The sequence below is a fragment of the Pan paniscus genome, chromosome 2, assembly GCF_029289425.2.
Source record: "Pan paniscus chromosome 2, NHGRI_mPanPan1-v2.0_pri, whole genome shotgun sequence".
Classification (NCBI taxonomy): domain Eukaryota; kingdom Metazoa; phylum Chordata; class Mammalia; order Primates; family Hominidae; genus Pan; species Pan paniscus.
The window spans coordinates 99,450,924-99,470,255 of record NC_085926.1 but is presented as its reverse complement, the minus strand read 5'-3'; the positions used below and the strand labels follow the sequence as shown (position 1 = coordinate 99,470,255).

Sequence of the window (19,332 nt, the reverse complement as noted above, 5' to 3'; positions counted from 1 at the left end):
AACGGGAGGCGCAGGCGGCAGCTGGGGTTGCGGCCAGAAGCCGCGGGGGCGAGGGCGGGGGCGGGGAGAGGAGGGGGCGCGCACAATGGAAGGCTCCCGGGTCGCCCCCGCCCCTGGAGTCGAAGACCCGGTCCGAGCTGTCATCGAAGCCTCGGGCGCTCTTCAGCTCAAAACCCCTTTTATTTTTTCCCTCCTCCCGCGAACACCCTCCTTGCGTCTCATCGGCCCATGGATCTTCCCGGTTGGCTTGTCACTCTCTGCCACGCCTTCCTCGTAATTCCACCAATGTTCCAATTTCATTTCGGCTTCTCAGCGCCTGACCCCACTTTCCTCTCTTCCTTTGATTCTCGACTTTGCGTCCCTTCCCCTCTCCCTCCTCTTTCCCTCAGCAGGTAGCTGCTGCTGGGGAGGAAAGGTGGGGCTTGCGAACGGAGACTCCTTTTCTTTGATACAATGCCTCTCCGGGTCTGGTTCTGCTGAACAGGCCCGCCTAATAGCCTTTTTGTTTTCCAGCCTCCCCTGCGTCTTCCAAAAGTGATTGGAAAGTCAAACAAAGGATTTGAAGCCGTGCTTTCGTTGTGTTTTTATTTTCAGCATATTTTTTGTTTTGGACGTTACTTTGTTTTAAATGACTATCTTCAGTTTTGTGTACAACGTCTTGGAAACAAGAAAGTGGAGTTATAAAAACGTGAGGTAGAGCTCCTCCCAGTTGAGAAGTTTTTTTTTTTTTTTTTTTTTTTTTAAATTTTTTATTATACTTTAAGTTTTAGGGTACATGTGCACATTGTGCAGGTTAGTTACATATGTATACATGTTGAGAAGTTTTTATCAAACATTTCATCCATTAAGGGGTCCTCAAGTCCTTGCGTTAAGTCCTATGGATGGTAGGAGGAGAGAATGAGGACTCATATGCTTACAGTCCAGTACACAAACGAACGCCCAATGAATCAATTATTTCATTTCATTTTTCTGTTTCTGATGGTACCGTTGATTTCTGCAGAGACAGTTAACAATTACAGATTTATTGGCCGGGCGCGGTGGCTCATGCCTGTAATCCCAACACCTTGGGAGGCCGAGGCGGTCGGATCACAAAGTCAGGAGATCGAGACCATCCTGGCTAACATTGTGAAACCCCGTCTCTACTAAAAAATGCAAAAAATTAGCCGGGCGTGGTGGCGGGCGCCTGTAGTCCCAGCTACTCAGGAGGCTGAGGCAGGAGAATGGCGTGAACCCGGGAGGCGGAGCTTGCAGTGAGCCGAGATCGCGCCACTGCACTCCAGCCTGGGCAACAGAGCGAGACTCTGTATCAAACAACAACAACAACAACAACAACAACAACAACAACAATTCCAAATTTATTTAGGAGTGCCCTGTGGCAGTGCATCTGAAACTGCTTTCAGCCTTAATTGCAAAGGAGAGTGATTATGGATCTCTGGGGACACTGCTTGAAGCAGTTGAAAGCCTGAAATCCCTTTTCATATGCAACCAATGTTATCGATGTTCTTGGTGTATATTCTGGAGATAATAGTTTTTTCCTTTGAAAGCACATGTATAAATGATATATATGTATATTTATACATACATGTAGGTATATGCCTCCAACTGATGAGTGTTTTAATAGTCTCCACCCCCCACCAAACCGCTAAGTAAAATGGACACATTAGGAAAACGCACAATGCTTAGCTGGTGTCATTTGCGTGCTTCCTAACACAGAACTTTAGGTGTGATCATATCTTCCTTTGAGATGCACAACCTTTTTTAAATAAATGCATTTCATCTAGGTTTAATACATTTTTGAGGAGGGAAGGTAAGATATTTGCCTTGTACTTCAACAAGTCACATTCCTTTTTACCTGATTACACTTAGATTTATTTATTTGTCACAGTAACTTGATGTAAGTAGTTGTGGGAAGTGGATTTTGATAATAAAGCTGTTAATCCTTAAAAGACATTGATATTTACGTCAGTTACATCTCTAGAGAGCGTTTTCTTTTTCTCGTGATCTCTCTTTTGGAGCTGTCCTTTCTGAAAAGTAAGGTATAATAAAATCCATACCCAAATCTAATGTTACCTAGCTGTTCTCCAGTATGCCTCTAGTTTTAAGATGTGCACTAATTAATTTTTAAGTATGCTTCTGCTTTTCTTAATAGTGTATATTTAATTTCCTGAATAAATTCTCAGAAATAAAACATCGGCTGGTTGAAAGATTCCGTGTAATGGTTGTAGGCATGCAGTTGCCATTTCATTGTAAGTTGTTGCTAACTGGAACCCAGATGAAGTGACCTTTTTTTTTTTTTTTTTTTTTTTTTTTTGAGATGGAGTCTTGCTCTGTTGCCCAGGCTGGAGCGCAGTGGCACAATCTACCACCTCTGTCTCCCAGGTTCAAGCGATTCTTCTGCCTCAGCCTCCCTAGCAGCTGAGATTACAGGTGCCTGTCACCATGCCCGGTTAATTTTTGTACTTTTAGTAAAGATGGGGTTTCACAATGTTGGCCAGGCTGGTCTCAAACTCCTGAGCTCAGGTGATCCACCTGCCTCGGCCTCCCAAATTGCTGGAATTACAGGCGTGAGCCACCGCGCCCGGCCATGAAGTGACATTTATAGTCATCAAAGTTTCCTAAGTATGCAGAAGAGTTTGATTAATAAAACAGGAAGAAGAGGTAGAAGGAAGGTGGGTAGCAGTAGGAAGATAAAATAAAACACAAAATTTGAAGTTTTATCTGTGAGACTAGATTAGGCTGCCCTAAACTTTCTGCTAAACAAGGAAGAACTGTAAAATGTTCACAGTGTACCGCTCAAGACTTTTTCAGTTGCAAGTAGCAGAAACCCAATTCCAGATGGTTTAAGCTAAACACATGTATTTGTAACTCATATAACTGATAACTATAACATTTAAAGCAGTATATTAGATGGTGATACACATTAAAAAACAGCTGGCATCAGAGACAGGTTCACTGAAGTTGAATGATAAAGTGTGTGGGAGCAAGGGAGAATGACCATTAAAAGTGTTAAACAACAAAAATACAGCACAGATAAATTAGAATCATAGACTGCAATTTTCAAGTGAATTTTTGAATCAAAATAGGAAACGTCAAGTAAATTTGAACCAGTTTTCAACTGATTGCTTCAGGCAACATTCTTGGAGGCCTGTGTCACTCTCATTTGTAGTTAAGGATAACGTATGTTCTTTAAGTACTTAGGCACTAGACATTGTGCTAAGAACTTTACAAACTTCAATATTTTCAAGAGCCTTATAAGGTAATTGTTTTTCATTTACAGATGAGAAAACCGGGATTTAGGGTCAGGATAAAGATTAGTAATAGCTAGTAAGGAACGGAATTCAAAATGTGGTCTCTAATTACAAAATCTATAGTTTTAACTTCATTTACTGCTACTAGTGTCCCTGATGGTATAACTTTCTTAAATCTTTCAGTAGGTCCAGGTGATGTTTGCTTTGCATTGAAAGTGTAATGAATGATAATTGAAGCTCAAGATGAGAACTTAACAATTAGTTATGATAAAGCTGCATTATTTGCAGCAATCTTAGTTGAAGTCATTGGAATGAATGGAATTGCCCACAAAAAAAAAATATAGAGTGAGGAAGGTCTTAAATCACATACAACTAATTTCAGAGTGGGGAGGAAGAGATATTACTAAGCAGTTAGATAGGCTGATTAGGATTGTGACAGGTTCGGGAAGAAAGGGAGGAGAGTAAAAAAAATGTTAGCCTTTCAGAGAGTTAAAGTAGCATGAGGGTACTGGATTTGGCAATTAGGAGGCTACTTTTACTGATGGTAAGAGTGGTTAGTAGACTAGTAGACAAAAGCCAGATTTCAACAGGCTAGAGGAATGAGTGGCAGTGAGGAAATGGGGCAGCAAAAGTAAGCTGAGAAAATGAGATGGGAAGGAAAGATTTCTAGAACAAGCTTGAGTAGGAAATTAGGTAGAAAGGCTTGTTTTTTTAAGAATATGAGAGACTTAAATCAGGTTGGTAGGGAGTGGGAAAGGGGTGGAGAGGGAAAGATTGAATATATATCAGGTAGGAGATAATGGAGTGAGGTCCCAGAAGAAATGGGAGAGAGGGATGACATCAAAGAACAGTTTGGTGAGATATAGGGAAAGGAGAAAAGATGGATAAAGATATAGACAAATCTTGAGAAGGTAAAGATATTGCAGTTTTGGCTTCTAAAATGAAATAAGGTAATTTTTTGAGAAAGGGGCTTTTAAATGGTACTGGGAATGCAAGATAGGTCAATTAGGGATGAATATATATTAAGTACTCTTGCAGTCTTAGTTATAGCAAGTGTGAGTTTTATAGTAGTTGGAGCTGTTAATACTTTGTGACTTAGTAGTGCCAAGCAGTACAAGAGCAAGAGTTTGGAAGAAAAATGAGTTTAATTTTAATTAAAGGGTGTGGCAAGATATAAGGGCAAAGAGTGGATTTAGTGGCAGTGAGGAAGACAGTATATAGAATGAAAGGTTTGCATTTGAGAACTTGAGAGTTTTCCTTAAAGCTGTAAGGAACAGTTTTCCTTAAAGCCATTCTTTTATTTTTTTGGAGACGGAGTCTCGCTCTGCCCCCCAGGCTGGAGTGCAGTGGCACGATCTCGGCTCACTGCAATCTCCGCCTCCCGGGTTCATGCCATTCTCCTGCTTCAGCCTCCCGAGTAGCTGGGACTACAGGAGCCCGCCACCACGCCTGGCTAATTTTTTTTTGTATTTTTAGTAGAGATGGGGTTTCACCATGTTAGCCAGGATGGTCTTGATCTCCTGACCTCGTGATCTGCCTGCCTCGGCCTCCCAAAGTGCTGGGATTACAGACGTGAGCCACTGCGCCTGGCCTCCTTAAAGCCATTCTTGAATGCGTTTTGCTGAAATGGAGATATGTAGAAGTTTGTACCATTAAATGAAGATGAGTCCATTGTTTTGAGTGAGTTGATTAATGGATGTTTTAGTACTTCAGAATGATGGTGAATTTTGATGATATGTAAACTATGAACCAAGAATCAGAGTATTCTAGACATGTTGGAGAGGATCTTGGGTCAGTAGATGGCAGTCATAAATATGGGCAAGGGAATATATCCAATTTTTTTTGTTTTTGAGATGGAGTCTCGCTCTGTCGCCAGGCTGGAGTGCAGTGACGTGATCTCAGCTCACTGCGACCTCTGCGTCCTGGGTTCAAGCGATTCTCCTGCATCAGCCTCCTGAGTAGCTAGGACTACAGGTGAGTGCCACCATGCCCAGATAATTTTTGTATTTTTAGTAGAGACGGGGTTTCACCATGTTGGCTAGGATGGTCTCTATCTCTTGATATCATGGTCCACCTGCCTTGGCCTCCCAAAGTGCTGCGATTACAGGTGTGAGCCACTGTGCCCAGCCAGGAATGTATCCAATTTATGTTAATTTTAAAGGAGGAATTATTGTAATAAAGTTAGAATATTAATGGGAGATGGTGGCGGTGGGGAAGGAGATTTTTTTTTTGTCTTCCCCCCAAAGGAAACAATGGAGATTGTTCATCTCTACTTCTGTTTTATAAGTGGGAGAGTTTTAACAAAGTAATATATCTAATAAAAAGCTAGGATTTAGTTAACCTAAGGTGGAGGAGAAGTTCAAGGAAAATATTCAAAATTTAAGGAAACTGTATTGACTTTGGAAAAGAATTTGGTAAACTAGGGAAGAGATGAAGAAGATGTAGATGAGGGGGTAGAATTCAATTATATGAGGTGTGATAATAAGAAGGTGATAGGCTATAGGGATTGACATCTTGGTGGTGATTCCTAGGCTTGATGATGGAAGGCAGAGGATTGAAAAGTAAATTAAGGGGGTATGGTAACACAGAGAATGGGTTATGAATAAGATTGAGTAGCTCCAAAGATCCAGACTAGAATTCTGTTATAATGCCTTCCTGATGAATAACTTTCATTTGGGTTTTCAGTAATTTATGAATCTGGCTGATGTGGTCTGCTTCATCCTAGTTCGTGTGTGCTTGTATTGGTAAATCACCCTTGGGTTGTGCCTGGCTCCACGCATTTCTGCCTGTCTAAACCTTATTCTTCAAAGCCCAGCTCTTTTTTTTCTTTTTTTTTTGAGATGGGATCTTGCTCTGTTGCCTAGGCTGGAGTGCAGTGGCATGATCATAGCTCACTGCAGCCTTGAACTCCTGGGCTCAGGCTATCCTCCTACTTCAGGCTCCGGAGTAGCTAGGACTATAGGCCCGCACTATCATGCCTGGCTATTTTTTTAAAAAACTTAGTTTTTCTAGAGATGGGGTCTCACTGTGTTACCTGGGCTGTTCTTGAACTCTTCGCCTCAAGCGATCCTCCCACCTCGGCTTCCCAAAGTGCTGGGATTATAGGCATGAGCCACCATGCCCGGCCCAAGCCCAGTTCAGTTGTGCCTTTCCAAGAACCATTTCCTTGATTAATTCAAACTTAAATTTATGCCTGTTTCTGCACTTCTGTTGGTCTTTATGCCTCTTATATGATAATTATCAGATTCCATCATATATTCTAGCTTGCTGAGTTGTCTAATGTCTACTTCTATACTATTAACACTGTGACAGGGACTGTCATTAATTTTATTTCCCCATAGCATCCAGTATGCCTAGAGTGTACTGGTTTAGAGTACCATCTCTGGAATATGACCGGTGATGGATCACTATGGTAACGTTGGGCAAGTTATTTGAATTCCTCAAATCTTAATTTCTTAATCTATAAGATGGAGATTATACGTTATTGATTTCATGATATAAGGATTAAGGAAAATAATTTGTGTAAAGCACTTAGCATAATTCCAGGCAATGATAATTACTATTATGTCAAATAAATAGGCTGGGTGCTGTGGCCCATGCCTGTAATCCCAGCACTTTGGGAGGCCAAGGTGGGCAGATCACTTGAGCTCAGGAGTTCAAGACCAGCCTGGCCAATATGGTGAAACTCTCTTTCTACTAAACATATAAAAAATTAGCCAGGCATGGTGCTTCCTGCCTGTAGTCCCAGGTACCGGGGAGGCTGAAGCAGGAGAATCGCTTGAACCTGGGAGGCGGAGGTTGCAGTGAGCCGAGATCGTGCCACTGCACTCCAGCCTGGGTGACAGAGCAAGACTCCGTCTCAAAAAAAAAAAAAAAAAAAAAAAAAAAATTATGGAATAAATCAGTGAATGAGTGGGAAAAGTTATGCTTTTAGTTTTTTGACTCATATATTTAGAATGAGAGTAATTGGAGAGATTTTCCTATATGCTAATGCTAATATACTGCAGTCTTTTAAAGGGAGATACTTGACTATAAAATGTTATAGTTACCATTTCTTTTGCACTAACTATGTGTTAGTCATAATGCTAAATGCCTTCATATGGATTATCATGCTTTAATCTTAACGATTAAAAAGGCAGATATTCTCCCCCATTTTACAGATGAGAAACTGAGACTCAGAAATCACAACTAGTAAGCCGAGATACAAATTTAGGTTGTCTAGCTTTAAAATATGTACTCTTGAGCATGGTAACTATACCATACAGTCTCAAGTCGAGGCACATCATATGCTTATTTAAACACTCCAGAGCTAACCTGGTATAAGATGGAGCAAGTCAGCTATAAAAAAATTGTAAAATTTTTTATTAGACAAAGTTGGCCAAGAAGAAAAAAACATAAATATTTGGGAATTCACAGTAGCATTAATGAAAGGAAATAGGGGAACATACTACAAAACAGGATGGAAGCACTTTTAACCCAGTGAGATATTTTTGGGATATAAATTTGTAAATTAAAATTTAAGGAACTGATATTCCTTTTAAAATGACATGTACTTTTTTATTTGTATAAATTTAAGGGGTACAAGTACAGCTTTGTTATATGGGTATATTGTGTGGTGGTGAAATCTGGGCTTTTAGTGTAATCATCACCTGAATAGTGTACATTGTACCCATTAAGTAATTTCTCATCCCTCACTGCACTGCTGCTAGCCTTCCAAGTCTTCAGTGACTGTTATCCCACACTCTATGTCCATGTGTACACACATTATTTAGCCCCTACTTATAGTGAGAATATGTGGTATTTGACTTTCTGAGTTCTTTTTTTTTCTTTTTTCTTTTTCTTTTTGAAATGGTTTCGCTCTGTCATCCAGACTGGAGTGCAGTGGTGCAAAAACGGCCCACTGCAGCCTCGACCTCCTGGGCTCAAGCGATTCTCCACATGCCTCACTGCAGCCTTGACCTCCTGGGCTCAAGCGATTTTCCCACCTCAGCCTCCCAAGCAGCTGAGACCGCAGGTGGTGTCACTGTACCCAGCTAATTCAAATAAATATTTTTAGAGACAGGGTCTCACCATGTGGTGCAGGCTGGTCCCAAACTCCTGGGCTCAAGCAGTCATCCTGCCTTGGCCTCCCAAAGTGTTGGGATTATAGGTGTGAGCTTCTAATCTGAGTTGTTTCACTGAAGATGAAGGTCTCCAGTTCTGTGTTACTGTAAAAGACGTGAGTTCATTCCTTTTTCATTCCGGAATAGTATTCCATTGTGTATATGTAGATATGTGTTTTGTTAAATTTAAAATTGACTAGAAAATGAATTTCTACAGGATACTTTCTTATCACTTATTTAAAAAATTCTTTATTTTTGGTAGTCAACTTGAGTACTAGTTTATTTAAATTATTTGAAGTTATCAAAAGCTTAAGTGTAGAGGTGAAAATATATATATATATTTTTTTGAGATGGAATTTTGCCCTCGTTGCCTAGGATGGAGTGCAATGGTGTGATCTTGGCTCACTGCAACCTCTGCCTCCTGGGTTTGAGCGATTTTCCTGTCTCAGCCTCCTGAGTAGCTGGGATTATAGGCACCTGCCACTACACCCAGCTAGTTTTTTTTTTTTTTTGTATTTTTAATAGAGACAGGTTTCCCCATGTTGACCAGGCTGGTCTCGAACTCCTAACCTCAAGTGATCCAACCACCTCGGCCTCCCATTAGTGCTGGGATTACAGGCATAAGCCACCGCGCCTGGCCCAAAAATAATTTTTTAGATCAGGAAAACATTACATGGTTTCTCAGCAAATGCATATAGTGAAACTAATGCTGTGTATTATGAACTTAGAAGAAATCATTTCAGCAATATAGATTTCTGGGTAGTCTATATTTCATTAGTTATTATTATTATTTCTGATTTTAAGTACCATACAGTACACATATCTTTAGTGTATAGTTCAGTGACTTTTTTTTTTTTTTTTTTTAATTTGAGACAGTGTCTTGCTCTGTTGCCCAGGCTGGAGTGCAGTGGTGCCATCATGGCTCACTGCAGCCTCAACTGCCTGGTTCAAGTGATCTTCCCACCTCAGCCTACTGAGTAGCTGGGAGTGCAGGTGCACCCCACCACACTTGGCTAATTTTTGTACTTTTTTATGCAGACGGGGTTTCACCCTTTTGCCCAGGCTGTTCTCAAACTCCTGAGCTCAAGCGATCTACCCACCTCAGCCTCCCAAACTGCTGGGATTACAGGCATGTGCCACCATGCCTGGCCCCCATCACTGTTTTAACTAGTGTTACCATAGGTTTATTTTAACTCTTCTTGAATTTCAGAGAAATAGAATCATATACTCTTCTGCATCTGGTTTCCTTTGAGCATGCCTGAGAGATGTATCCATATTGTGCGTAGCAGTAATTCATTATCTTTTATTGCTATATAGTTTTCTATTATATGAATATGTTTATCCATACTTGATGGATATTTGGGTTGTTTCCAGTTTTTGGATATTAAGAACAAAAATACCTGAATATTCTTATTTCTGTTGGTTATTTATCTAAAAGTGTAATTGTTGGACATTGCATAGGCAGGTGTCTAACCTCAGTAGATGCTGGTGAAGCAGACGTACTCATTTACACTCTTAGCAAGAGTATATGAGTTCCAGTCTCTCACCAATATTTGGTGTTGTCAATCTTTTTACTTTTACTCATTCTAAAGGCTGTTTAATGGTTTTCATTGCCATTTTAATTTTGCATTTCCCTAGTGATTATGAAATTGAGCACCTGTTTATATGTTTATTGGCCATTTGGATATTCTTTTTTTGTGAAGTGCCTATTCAGACTTTTGTCCATTTTGAAGATAGGATTATCTTGCTTTTGCTTTGTAGGAGTTCTTTATATATTCTGGTTATGAATTCTTTGACAAATACATGTATTATAAATATTTTTCTTTTATTCTTGACATGCCTTTTCACTCGATGATTTTTGATGAACAGAAGTTCTTTTTTTTTTTTTTTTTAATCTGAGACAGGGTCTCACTCTGTCACCCAGGATGGAATGCAGTGTTGCAGTCATGGCTCACTGCAGCTGTAACCTCCCAGGCTCGAGTGATCCTTCCATCTCAGCCTCCTGAGTAGCTGGAACTACAGGCATGTGCTACCATGTCCAGCTCCTCTTTAAATATTTTTATAGAGATTGGGTCCCACTGTGTTGCCCAGGCTGGTCTCGAACTCCTGGGCTCAAGTGATCCCCATGCCCTGGCCTTCCAAAGTGTTGGGATTACAGGCATGAACCACTGTGCCTGACCTTTTTTTTTTCTTTTTTCTTTTTCAAAGCGAATCCAGGCCAGGCGCGGTGGCTCATGCCTGTAATCCCAACACTTTGGGAGGCCGAGGTGGGTGGATCACCTGAGGTCAGGAGACCAGCCTGACCAACATGGAGAAACCCCGCCTCTACTAAAAATACAAAATTGGCCTGGCATGGTGGTGCATACCTGTAATCCCAGCTACTCGGGAGGCTGAGGCAGAAGAATCGCTTGAACTCGGGAGGTGGAGGTTGCAGTGAGCCGAGATTGCGCCATTGCACTCCAGCCTGGGCAATAAGAGTGAAACTCCATCTCAAAAACAAAACAAAACAAAACAGAAAAACATGCTAATCCAGTGTGGTTCTTTATTTTTCTTTCATGTCAGATGGGTAATACGCTGACCTAGTAACAAGGTTCAAGGTGGCACATCTCACAGATGCGTGTGAACACCCAGTCATCATGCTCATGAGCTACAGTAGGATCAGAAGTTCTTAATTTTTTTTTTTTTTTTTTTTATTGATCATTCTTGGGTGTTTCTCGCAGAGGGGGATTTGGCAGGGTCACAGGACAATAGTGGAGGGAAGGTCAGCAGATAAACAAGTGAACAAAGTTCTCTGGTTTTCCTAGGCAGAGGACCCTGCGGCCTTCCGCAGTGTTTGTGTCCCTGGGTACTTGAGATTAGGGAGTGGTGATGACTCTTAACGAACATGCTGCCTTCAAGCATCTGTTTAACAAAGCACATCTTGTACCGCCCTTAATCCATTCAACCCTGAGTGGATACAGCACATGTTTCAAAGAGCACAGGGTTGGGGGTAAGGTCACAGATCAACAGGATCCCAAGGCAGAAGAATTTTTCTTAGTACAGAACAAAATGAAAAGTCTCCCATGTCTACCTCTTTCTACACAGACACGGCAACCATCCGATTTCTCAATCTTTTCCCCACCTTTCCCCCCTTTCTATTCCACAAAACCGCCATTGTCTTCATGGCCCGTTCTCAATGAGCTGTTGAGTACACCTCCCAGATGGGGTGGTGGCCGGGCAGAGGAGCTCCTCACTTCCCAGTAGGGGCGGCCAGGCAGAAGCGCCCCTCACCTCCCGGACAGGGCGGCTGGCCGGGCAGGGGGCTGACCCCCCCCCACCTCCCTCCCAGACGGGGCGGCTGGCCGGGCGGGGGGCTGACCCCCCACCTCCCTCCCGGACAGGGCGGCTGGCCGGGCAGAGGGGCTCCTCACTTCCCAGTAGGGGCGGCCGGGCAGAGGCGCCCCTCACTTCCCCGACGGGGCGGCTGGCCCGGCGGGGGGCTGACCCCCCCACCTCCCTCCCGGACAGGGCGGCTGGCCGGGCAGAGGGGCTCCTCACTTCCCGGTAGGGGCGGCCGGGCAGAGGCACCCCTCACCTCCCGGACAGGGCGGCTGGCCGGGCGGGGGGCTGATCCCCCCACCTCCCTCCCGGACGGGGTGGCTGGCCGGGCGGGGGGCTGACCCCCCCACCTCCCTCCCGGACGAGGAGGGAGGACGCTCCTCACTTCTCAGACGGGGTGGCTGTCGGGCGGAGGGGCTCCTCACTTCTCAGATGGGGCGGTTGCCAGGCAGAGGGTCTCCTCACTTCTCAGACAGGGCGGCCGGGCAGAGACGCTCCTCACATCCCGGACGGGGCGGCAGGGCAGAGGTGCTCCCCACATCTCAGACGATGGGCGGCCGGGCAGAGACGCTCCTCACTTCCCAGATGTGATGGCGGCCGGGAAGAGGCGCTCCTCACTTCCTAGATGGGATGGCGGCCGGGCAGAGACGCTCCTCACTTTCCAGACTGGGCAGCCAGGCAGAGGGGCTCCTCACATCCCAGACGATGGGCGGTCAGGCGGAGACGCTCCTCACTTCCCAGACGGGGTGGCTGCCAGGCAGAGGCTGCAATCTCGGCACTTAGGGAGGCCAAGGCAGGCGGCTGGGAGGTGGTTGTAGCGAGCCGAGATCACGCCACTGCACTCCAGCCTGGGCGCCATTGAGCACTGAGTGAACGAGACTCCGTCTGCAATCCCGGCACCTCGGGAGGCCGAGGCTGGCGGATCACTCACGGTTAGGAGCTGGAGACCAGCCCGGCCAACACAGCGAAACCCCGTCTCCACCAAAAAAATACGAAAACCAGTCAGGCGTGGCGGCGCGCGCCTGCAATCGCAGGCACTCGGCAGGCTGAGGCAGGAGAATCGGGCAGGGAGGTTGCAGTGAGCTGAGATGGCAGCAGTACCGTCCAGCTTCGGCTCGGCATCAGAGGGAGACCGTGGAAAGAGGGGAGAGGGGAGAGGGGAGAGGGGGGAGGGGAGAGGGGAGAGGGGAGAGGGGAGAGGGAGCTCTATCTACCACACAGTCTTCCAAGCACTTTTTTCCAGAAGTTCTTAATTTTAATGAAGTACAGTTTATTAACGTTTTCATTTGTGGTTAGGACTACTTGTGTCCTCTTTGAAAAATCTTTGCCTACCCAAAGGTCATGAAGATATTCTCCTACTTAAATCCAGATGCTTTGTTTTTATCTTTGACATTTCAATCTATGATTCATTTCAAATTAATTTTGTGTATGGTGTGAGGTAGTCAAGGGTGTTATTCCCCCATTTGGTTATCAGATTGCCTCAGCATCATTTTGAAAATCATCCCTTTCCTATGCAATTGCAGTCGTGCATTTGTCACAAGCAGGTGGCCATATGTTGAATCTCTGCCATTTATTTTTTTAGTAAAATCTGTGATATATTCAGTAGACTGTAAGTTCCAGGAAAGTTTGGAATTTGCCCACTATACTGTACTGCCTAATTTGCCCACTATACTGTACTCATTGCCTAGCACAGTGTCAGGCACATAATAGACATTGAATTAATGTTTGCTGGTTGGAAGTTATAACTCAGAAAAATCCACAGCAAGTCTGAAAAATGTTGGTGAGTAAAAGAGAGTTAAGCTGTTCCCAGTTGCCCAGCATGCTTAGATATGTAGTAGAACTGAAAGTGTTTTTATAGAATATTCTCAACTTCTAACTTCTAGAATTTCACCTGCTTCTACCTCCCCCATTATAAGAATTTGTCTGATCAAATGGTTCTACTACTAGGTGTGAGGTCTTTGGTCAGGGAATTTCTGTTTAGTTCTTAGAGCCAAGTTTTCCTCTTTCTTTGCTATTGTCATTATATATATATTTATATATATAAATATTTTACTGGAGACATTTTGTGAGAATCTGCTATTCTTCTGATATGTGTAGTTATTTTTTGACTTTTATGTTTAGCCCTTCAGTTTCTGTAAAATGTGTAAATTCTAAATCTAACAAGTCAATTTAAAACAAAGGATGAATGTGAAAGAATCTCCTTTGTCAAACTGTTTATCTCATTTAGATGTTAAACGATAATTTTTACCACGTCTTTGGTTTTTGTAGAAATCATCACAGAAGGAAAAAGGAAAAAGTCATCTTCTGATTTATCGGAGGTATGCATTTGTTTTGCTTTTAACCTATTATCTTTGGAGTTACTGATATTGAAAGTATTTTGCTGTTTGTCTTTTTAATAACATTTTAAAGAAAATAGTATAAAACTTTAATCAGTGTTTTGGGAGAGTGGTGTATTCTAATTAACTGAAGGTTAACCAGGAGACTTTTCTACCAACTTTGTTTAAATAGTTGACTAGTATACTTTCTGGACCAGATGACCAGTATACTTTCCAGAGCTCATTTTAGATTTTATTTAAAACATAGCACAACATTTCTTTGATGACTTAATCTATTAGAGTACCAATGTGCATTCATTAGTAATGCTATAGATGCAGAGTAGTTGTACTCAAGGTATGTGCTGAACATTACTATTGGGAATATGTCCTTTTAAGCCTCTTTTTTTCATTTATTTCTTCTACGTAAGCCAAGAGTAGCAAAACAAACAAAATGAAGTTTCTACCTATATAGGAAGTGTTTTAAAAAATTAATTCCTTTTAAGAAAGATAATCTTTTTCTTTTTTTTTAAGAGACAGGGTCTTGCTCTGTTGCCCAGGCTCAAGTACAGCTCACTGCAGCCTTGAACTCCTGGGCTTTAGTGATCCTCCTGCCTCAGCCTCCCATGTAGCTGGGAATACAGGGATGTGCCACCATGACCAGCTAATTTTAATTTTTTCTTGTAGAGACAGGGGTCTTGCTATGTTGCCCAGGCTGGTCTCACATTCCTGGCCTCAAGCAATCCTCCTGCCTTGGCCTCCCAAAGTGTTGGGATTATAGTGTAAGCCACCATACCTGGCATATAGAGATAATTTTTTTTCTAGAATTTTGTTCTTTAAATGCAGTAATATCCCGATTTACATTATAAGAATTTATTAAACCCTTTTCTCTGAAGCAGTCTAAGTTATGCACAGAGAACTTTAATATGATACGTCTTCATGTTATATAGTTATAGCATTTAACAAAGAAGGAGAAGAAGTCATAAAGGAAGACAATGAGAGGAAATCAAGAGTACCTTAGAAGACCATATAGAAAGTATGGCTTTAGATACACTTCCTTTTTTGGCTTAAGATTTGCATGGTGTGGTTTCTCCATTTACAACTCTGGATTTAGTTTAAGTGGGGTAAATAGGAGGTTAAAAAAAATCTTGTGCTGAGGCAGGTGGATCATCTGAGGTCAGGAGTTCAAGACCAGCCTGGCCAACATGGTAAAACCCCGTCTCTACAAAAATACAAAAATTGGCCGAGCGCAGTGGCTCATGCCTGTAATCCCAGCACTTTGGGAGGCTGAGGCGGGCAGATCACGAGGTCAGGAGATCGAGACCATCCTGGTTAACACGGTGAAACCCCATCTCTACTAAAAATACCAAAAATTAGCCGGACGTGGTGGCGGGTGCCTGTAGTCCCAGCTACTCGGGAGGCTGAGGTAGAAGAATGGTGTGAACCTGGGAGGCAGAGCTTGCAGTGAGCTGAAATCATGCCACTGCACTCTAGCCTGGGTGACAGAGCGAGACTCTGTCTCCAAGAAAAAAAAAAAATTAGCTGGGCATGATGGCGGGTGCCTGTAGTCCCAGCTACTTGGGAGGCTGAGGCAGGAAAATCGCTTGAACCCGGGAGGCAGAGGTTGCAGTGAGCCGAGATTGCGCCATTGCACTCCAGTCTGGGTGACAGAGCGAGACTCTGTCCCCCACTGCCCCCTAAAAAAACCTTACATTGCCAGGATGAATACTATCATATCTACTTTGAAATACCTCTGTATTAACTACCACTATTTTTGTTTTTATTATATCCAGTGAAGTGAAATATCCTGCTTTAGACTATTGCATTATTCATGCAATTAATCTGAAATCCTGCCATTAGAAATTAATACTGAGTTAATCCATTTCTCTGATTTTTAGATGTACTACAGTGTTTCTTAAACTTTTTGTTTACAAGGAAGTTGAGACTTACAGAAAAGTTACAGAAATTTTACAGAGTTCCTGTAAAATTCACTCAGGTTCTCCCAATGTTATTATCTTATATAAGTATAGTATGATTACAAAAAACAAGGAATTTATATTGATACAGTACCTTAAACCAGTGGTCCGCAACCTGTTTGGCACCAGGGACCAGTATCGTGGAAGACAGTTTTCCCATGGACGGGGGTCGGGAGGATGGTTTCGGGATGAAACTGTTCTACCTCAAATTTTCAGGCATTGGGTTCTCATGAGGAGCGTGCAACCTAGATCCCTTGCATGCACAGTTCACAATAGTGTTTGTGCTCCTATGAGAATCTAATGCCACTGCTGATCTGACAGGAGGGGGAGTGCAGGCCCTAATGTTCCCGTGCTGCTCGCCTCCTGCTGTGTTGTCCTTGGCCTGGGGGTTGGGCACACCTGCTTTAAACTATAGACATCATTTGGATTTCTTCAGTTTCACTAATGTCCTTTTTCTGTTGCCAGATCCAATCCAGGATCCCACATTGCATTTAGTTGTTAGGTCTCCCTAGTTTTCTTAAGTCTATGACAATTCTTCAGTCTTTTTTCTTTCATGACCATGACACTTTTGAAGAAAACTGGACAGTATTTTGTAGAATATCTCTCACTTTGGGTTTCTTTCAGGTTTCTCAAGATTAGATTAAGGTTATGACTTTTTGGGAGGAATACCACAGAAGTGATGATGACCTTCTTAGTGCATTATATCAGGGGGTACATGATAGTGATATATCTTAATACTGGTAATATCAGCCTTGATTGTTTGGTTAAGATGGGGTCTGCCTGTTTCCTCCATTGTAAAGTTACTTTTTTCCTCTTTATAATTAATAAATATCTTAGGGGAGATGCTTTGAATCTATGCAAATATACTATTTCTTCTCAAACTTTTGTTTACTATTTTAGCATCTATCAGTGTATCTTGCCTCCAAATTTATATATGTGGTATTTTGGTGGTTTTCTCTTTTGCTCATTCATTATAGATTTATGAATGTAAATTCTTCTATAAGGGGCCAGTGTGGTGGCTCACAACTGTAATCCTGGCACTTTGGGAGGCCAAGGTGGGAGGATCACTTGAGGTCAGGAATTTGAGGCCAGCCTGGGCAACATAGTGAGACCCCATATCTACAAAAAAAATTAGCTGGGCATGTTGGCATATGCCTGGAATCCCAGCTACTTGGGAGGCTGACATAGGAAGATCGTTTGAGCCAGGGAAGTTGAGGCTGTGATCAGCTGTGATTGCACCACTGCATTCCAGCCTGGATAACAGAGTGAGACACTGTCTCTAAAAAATAAAAATTCTTATGTAAGGCAGAGCTGATCCTCTTCCCCCACTTACTTACTTACTTACTTATTTATTTATTTATTTAGAGATCCTCCTGCTTCAGCTTCTCAAAGTGTGAGGATTCTAGGTGTGAGCCACTGTGCTTGGCTTCACTTATTTATTTGTATCAATATGGACTCATAGAATATTTAGTTTATTCTATGAGTTATAATCCACTACTGTCATTACAGATTTGTTGGTCAAAGTATTCCAGCCTTGGGAGATCTTTCATGTTGGCTGTACCCTTGTGACGTGCTCCTATCTTTTTTTTTTTGAACACTTACTTCTGACACTGTATATTTTTTGGCACTGCAAGATGCTTATGTTGTGTTTTCCCTGCCCCAGGCTTGGAATCAACCACTTTCCCAGGGAGCCCTGGTTCTTTCAATTGAAGGATGATATTTAGAAACCCAGGTCTGTGTGCTAGGTATACTTGCAACTGGGATGTCATTGTTTTTAGGCTTTATCAACAGACAAGACTAGAAAAATATATGTTCACACATACAACATACATATGTCTATTTTCCCACACAAACACATGTATCTATATTTATTTCTGTATCTCTATCTATATATCTATAAAAAATTAATACTGATACTTCTGATTCCAGTCCAACACCACAAGGCTTATTCTAGCTTTTCCTCTTTCCTTATTTTTTTCTGTCTCTCATTATCTACAATATATTTACTTATTTCTTAATCCCGTAATTTATATATAAAGTTGCGTTAGTGTGTTTAAAAAAGGTAGACTTTCTTAGAAAATTAGCATATTTCATTATTGTTAGTAGTTTATATTACTGCCTTTTCCCTCCAGGCTGCTAGTGGAAATAAGTTACCAAAAGGATAAGAGCTTTGATGGATATAGGGAGAAGATACTAATACATGTTGAATTTAAAGTGTTTGGCCTGGGCCTGGTGGGTTGGCTCATGCCTATAATCCCAGCACTTTGGGAGGCCAAGGCGGGTGGATCACTTGAGGTCAGGACTTCAAGACCAGCCTGGCCAAGATGGTGAAAGGCCCATCTCTACTGAAAATACAAAAATTAGCTGGGTATGGTGGTGCATTTTTGTAATCCCATCTACTTCGGAGGCTGAGGTGGGAGGATTGTTTGAACTCGGGGGTGGAGGTTGCAGTTAGCTGAGGTTGTGCCACTGCACTTTCAGCCTGGGAAACAGAACGAGACTCTGTCTCAAAAAAAAAAAAAAGTGTTTGAAGTGTTTGGCTGGGTGTGGGAGCTCATGCCTCTAAACCCAGCACTTAGGGAGGCCAAGGTGGGAGGATTGCTTGAGCCCCAGAGCCCAGGAATTTGGGACTAGCCTGGGCAACAAAGTAAGACCCTGTGTCTGCAAAAAATAAAAAAATTAGTCAGATATGATGGTGCATGCCTGTGGTCCCAGCTACACAGGAGGCTGATGCAGGAAGATTGCCTGGGCCCAAGAGGTAGAAGCAGAAGTAAGTTATGTTTGAGTCACTACACGCCAGCCTAGGTGACAGAGTGAGACCATGTCTCGAGTAAATAAATACATGTTTAAGAAATATTTCTAAAATGATACTAGATTGTTGTAGAGATATTCTAAAGTTCAATTAAGAACTTATTTCACTGGGTGAATTAAGGCCACCCAGACACAACCAGAATTAATACTTTGGTGTGTATCCTTCTAGTTTATTTGTCTCTTTATAAGAAACATATTAAAAAATAGAAAACCACAAAATACTGTCTTGTAATCTTTTTTCCTACTTACCTATATATCATGAACATTATTTTCTGAAATCTAATTTATTAAAGCATTGGTCAGTAGATATTTATTGGGTATTCAACATGTATTGGACACTGTGTTAGGCATAAGTACCAGGGAAACAGTGGTGAACATTTTTTTCTTCGACTTTTATTTAAGTTCGGGGTACACGTGCAGGATGTGTAGGATCGTTGCATAGGTAAATGTGTGCCATGGTGGTTTGCCGCAAGAACAACCCATCACCTAGATATTAAGGCCAGCATCCATTAGCTATTCTTCCGGATGCTCCCTCTACCGGTCTGACAGGCCCCAGTGTGTGTTG

The 19,332-nt window shown here is 42.3% G+C and overlaps 1 protein-coding gene and 1 non-coding gene across 12 annotated transcripts in view; one reads left to right on the top strand and one right to left on the bottom strand.

Moving 5' to 3' along the window:
* SENP7 (SUMO specific peptidase 7) overlaps positions 1-19,332 on the top strand; it is a 201,596-nt gene that overhangs the window by 1,061 nt on the left and 181,203 nt on the right. For 8 of the 11 annotated variants that reach the window (XM_008975419.5, XM_003821924.6, XM_003821922.6 and 5 more), the window contains exon 2: positions 13,937-13,986. The exons of 1 other annotated variant lie outside the window; for it this stretch is intronic. In XM_008975419.5, coding sequence (XP_008973667.2) covers positions 13,937-13,986 — 50 coding nt within the window. Of the gene's footprint in view, positions 1-13,936; positions 13,987-17,519; positions 17,689-19,332 lie in introns of those variants that run through there. 2 more of the 11 variants (XM_055110215.2, XM_055110213.2) reach the window with 1 other exon arrangement.
* Positions 10,907-11,009, bottom strand: LOC117979866 (small nucleolar RNA U13). The gene has a single exon (XR_004670914.1). It is a non-coding gene; the product is annotated as a small nucleolar RNA U13 (small nucleolar RNA).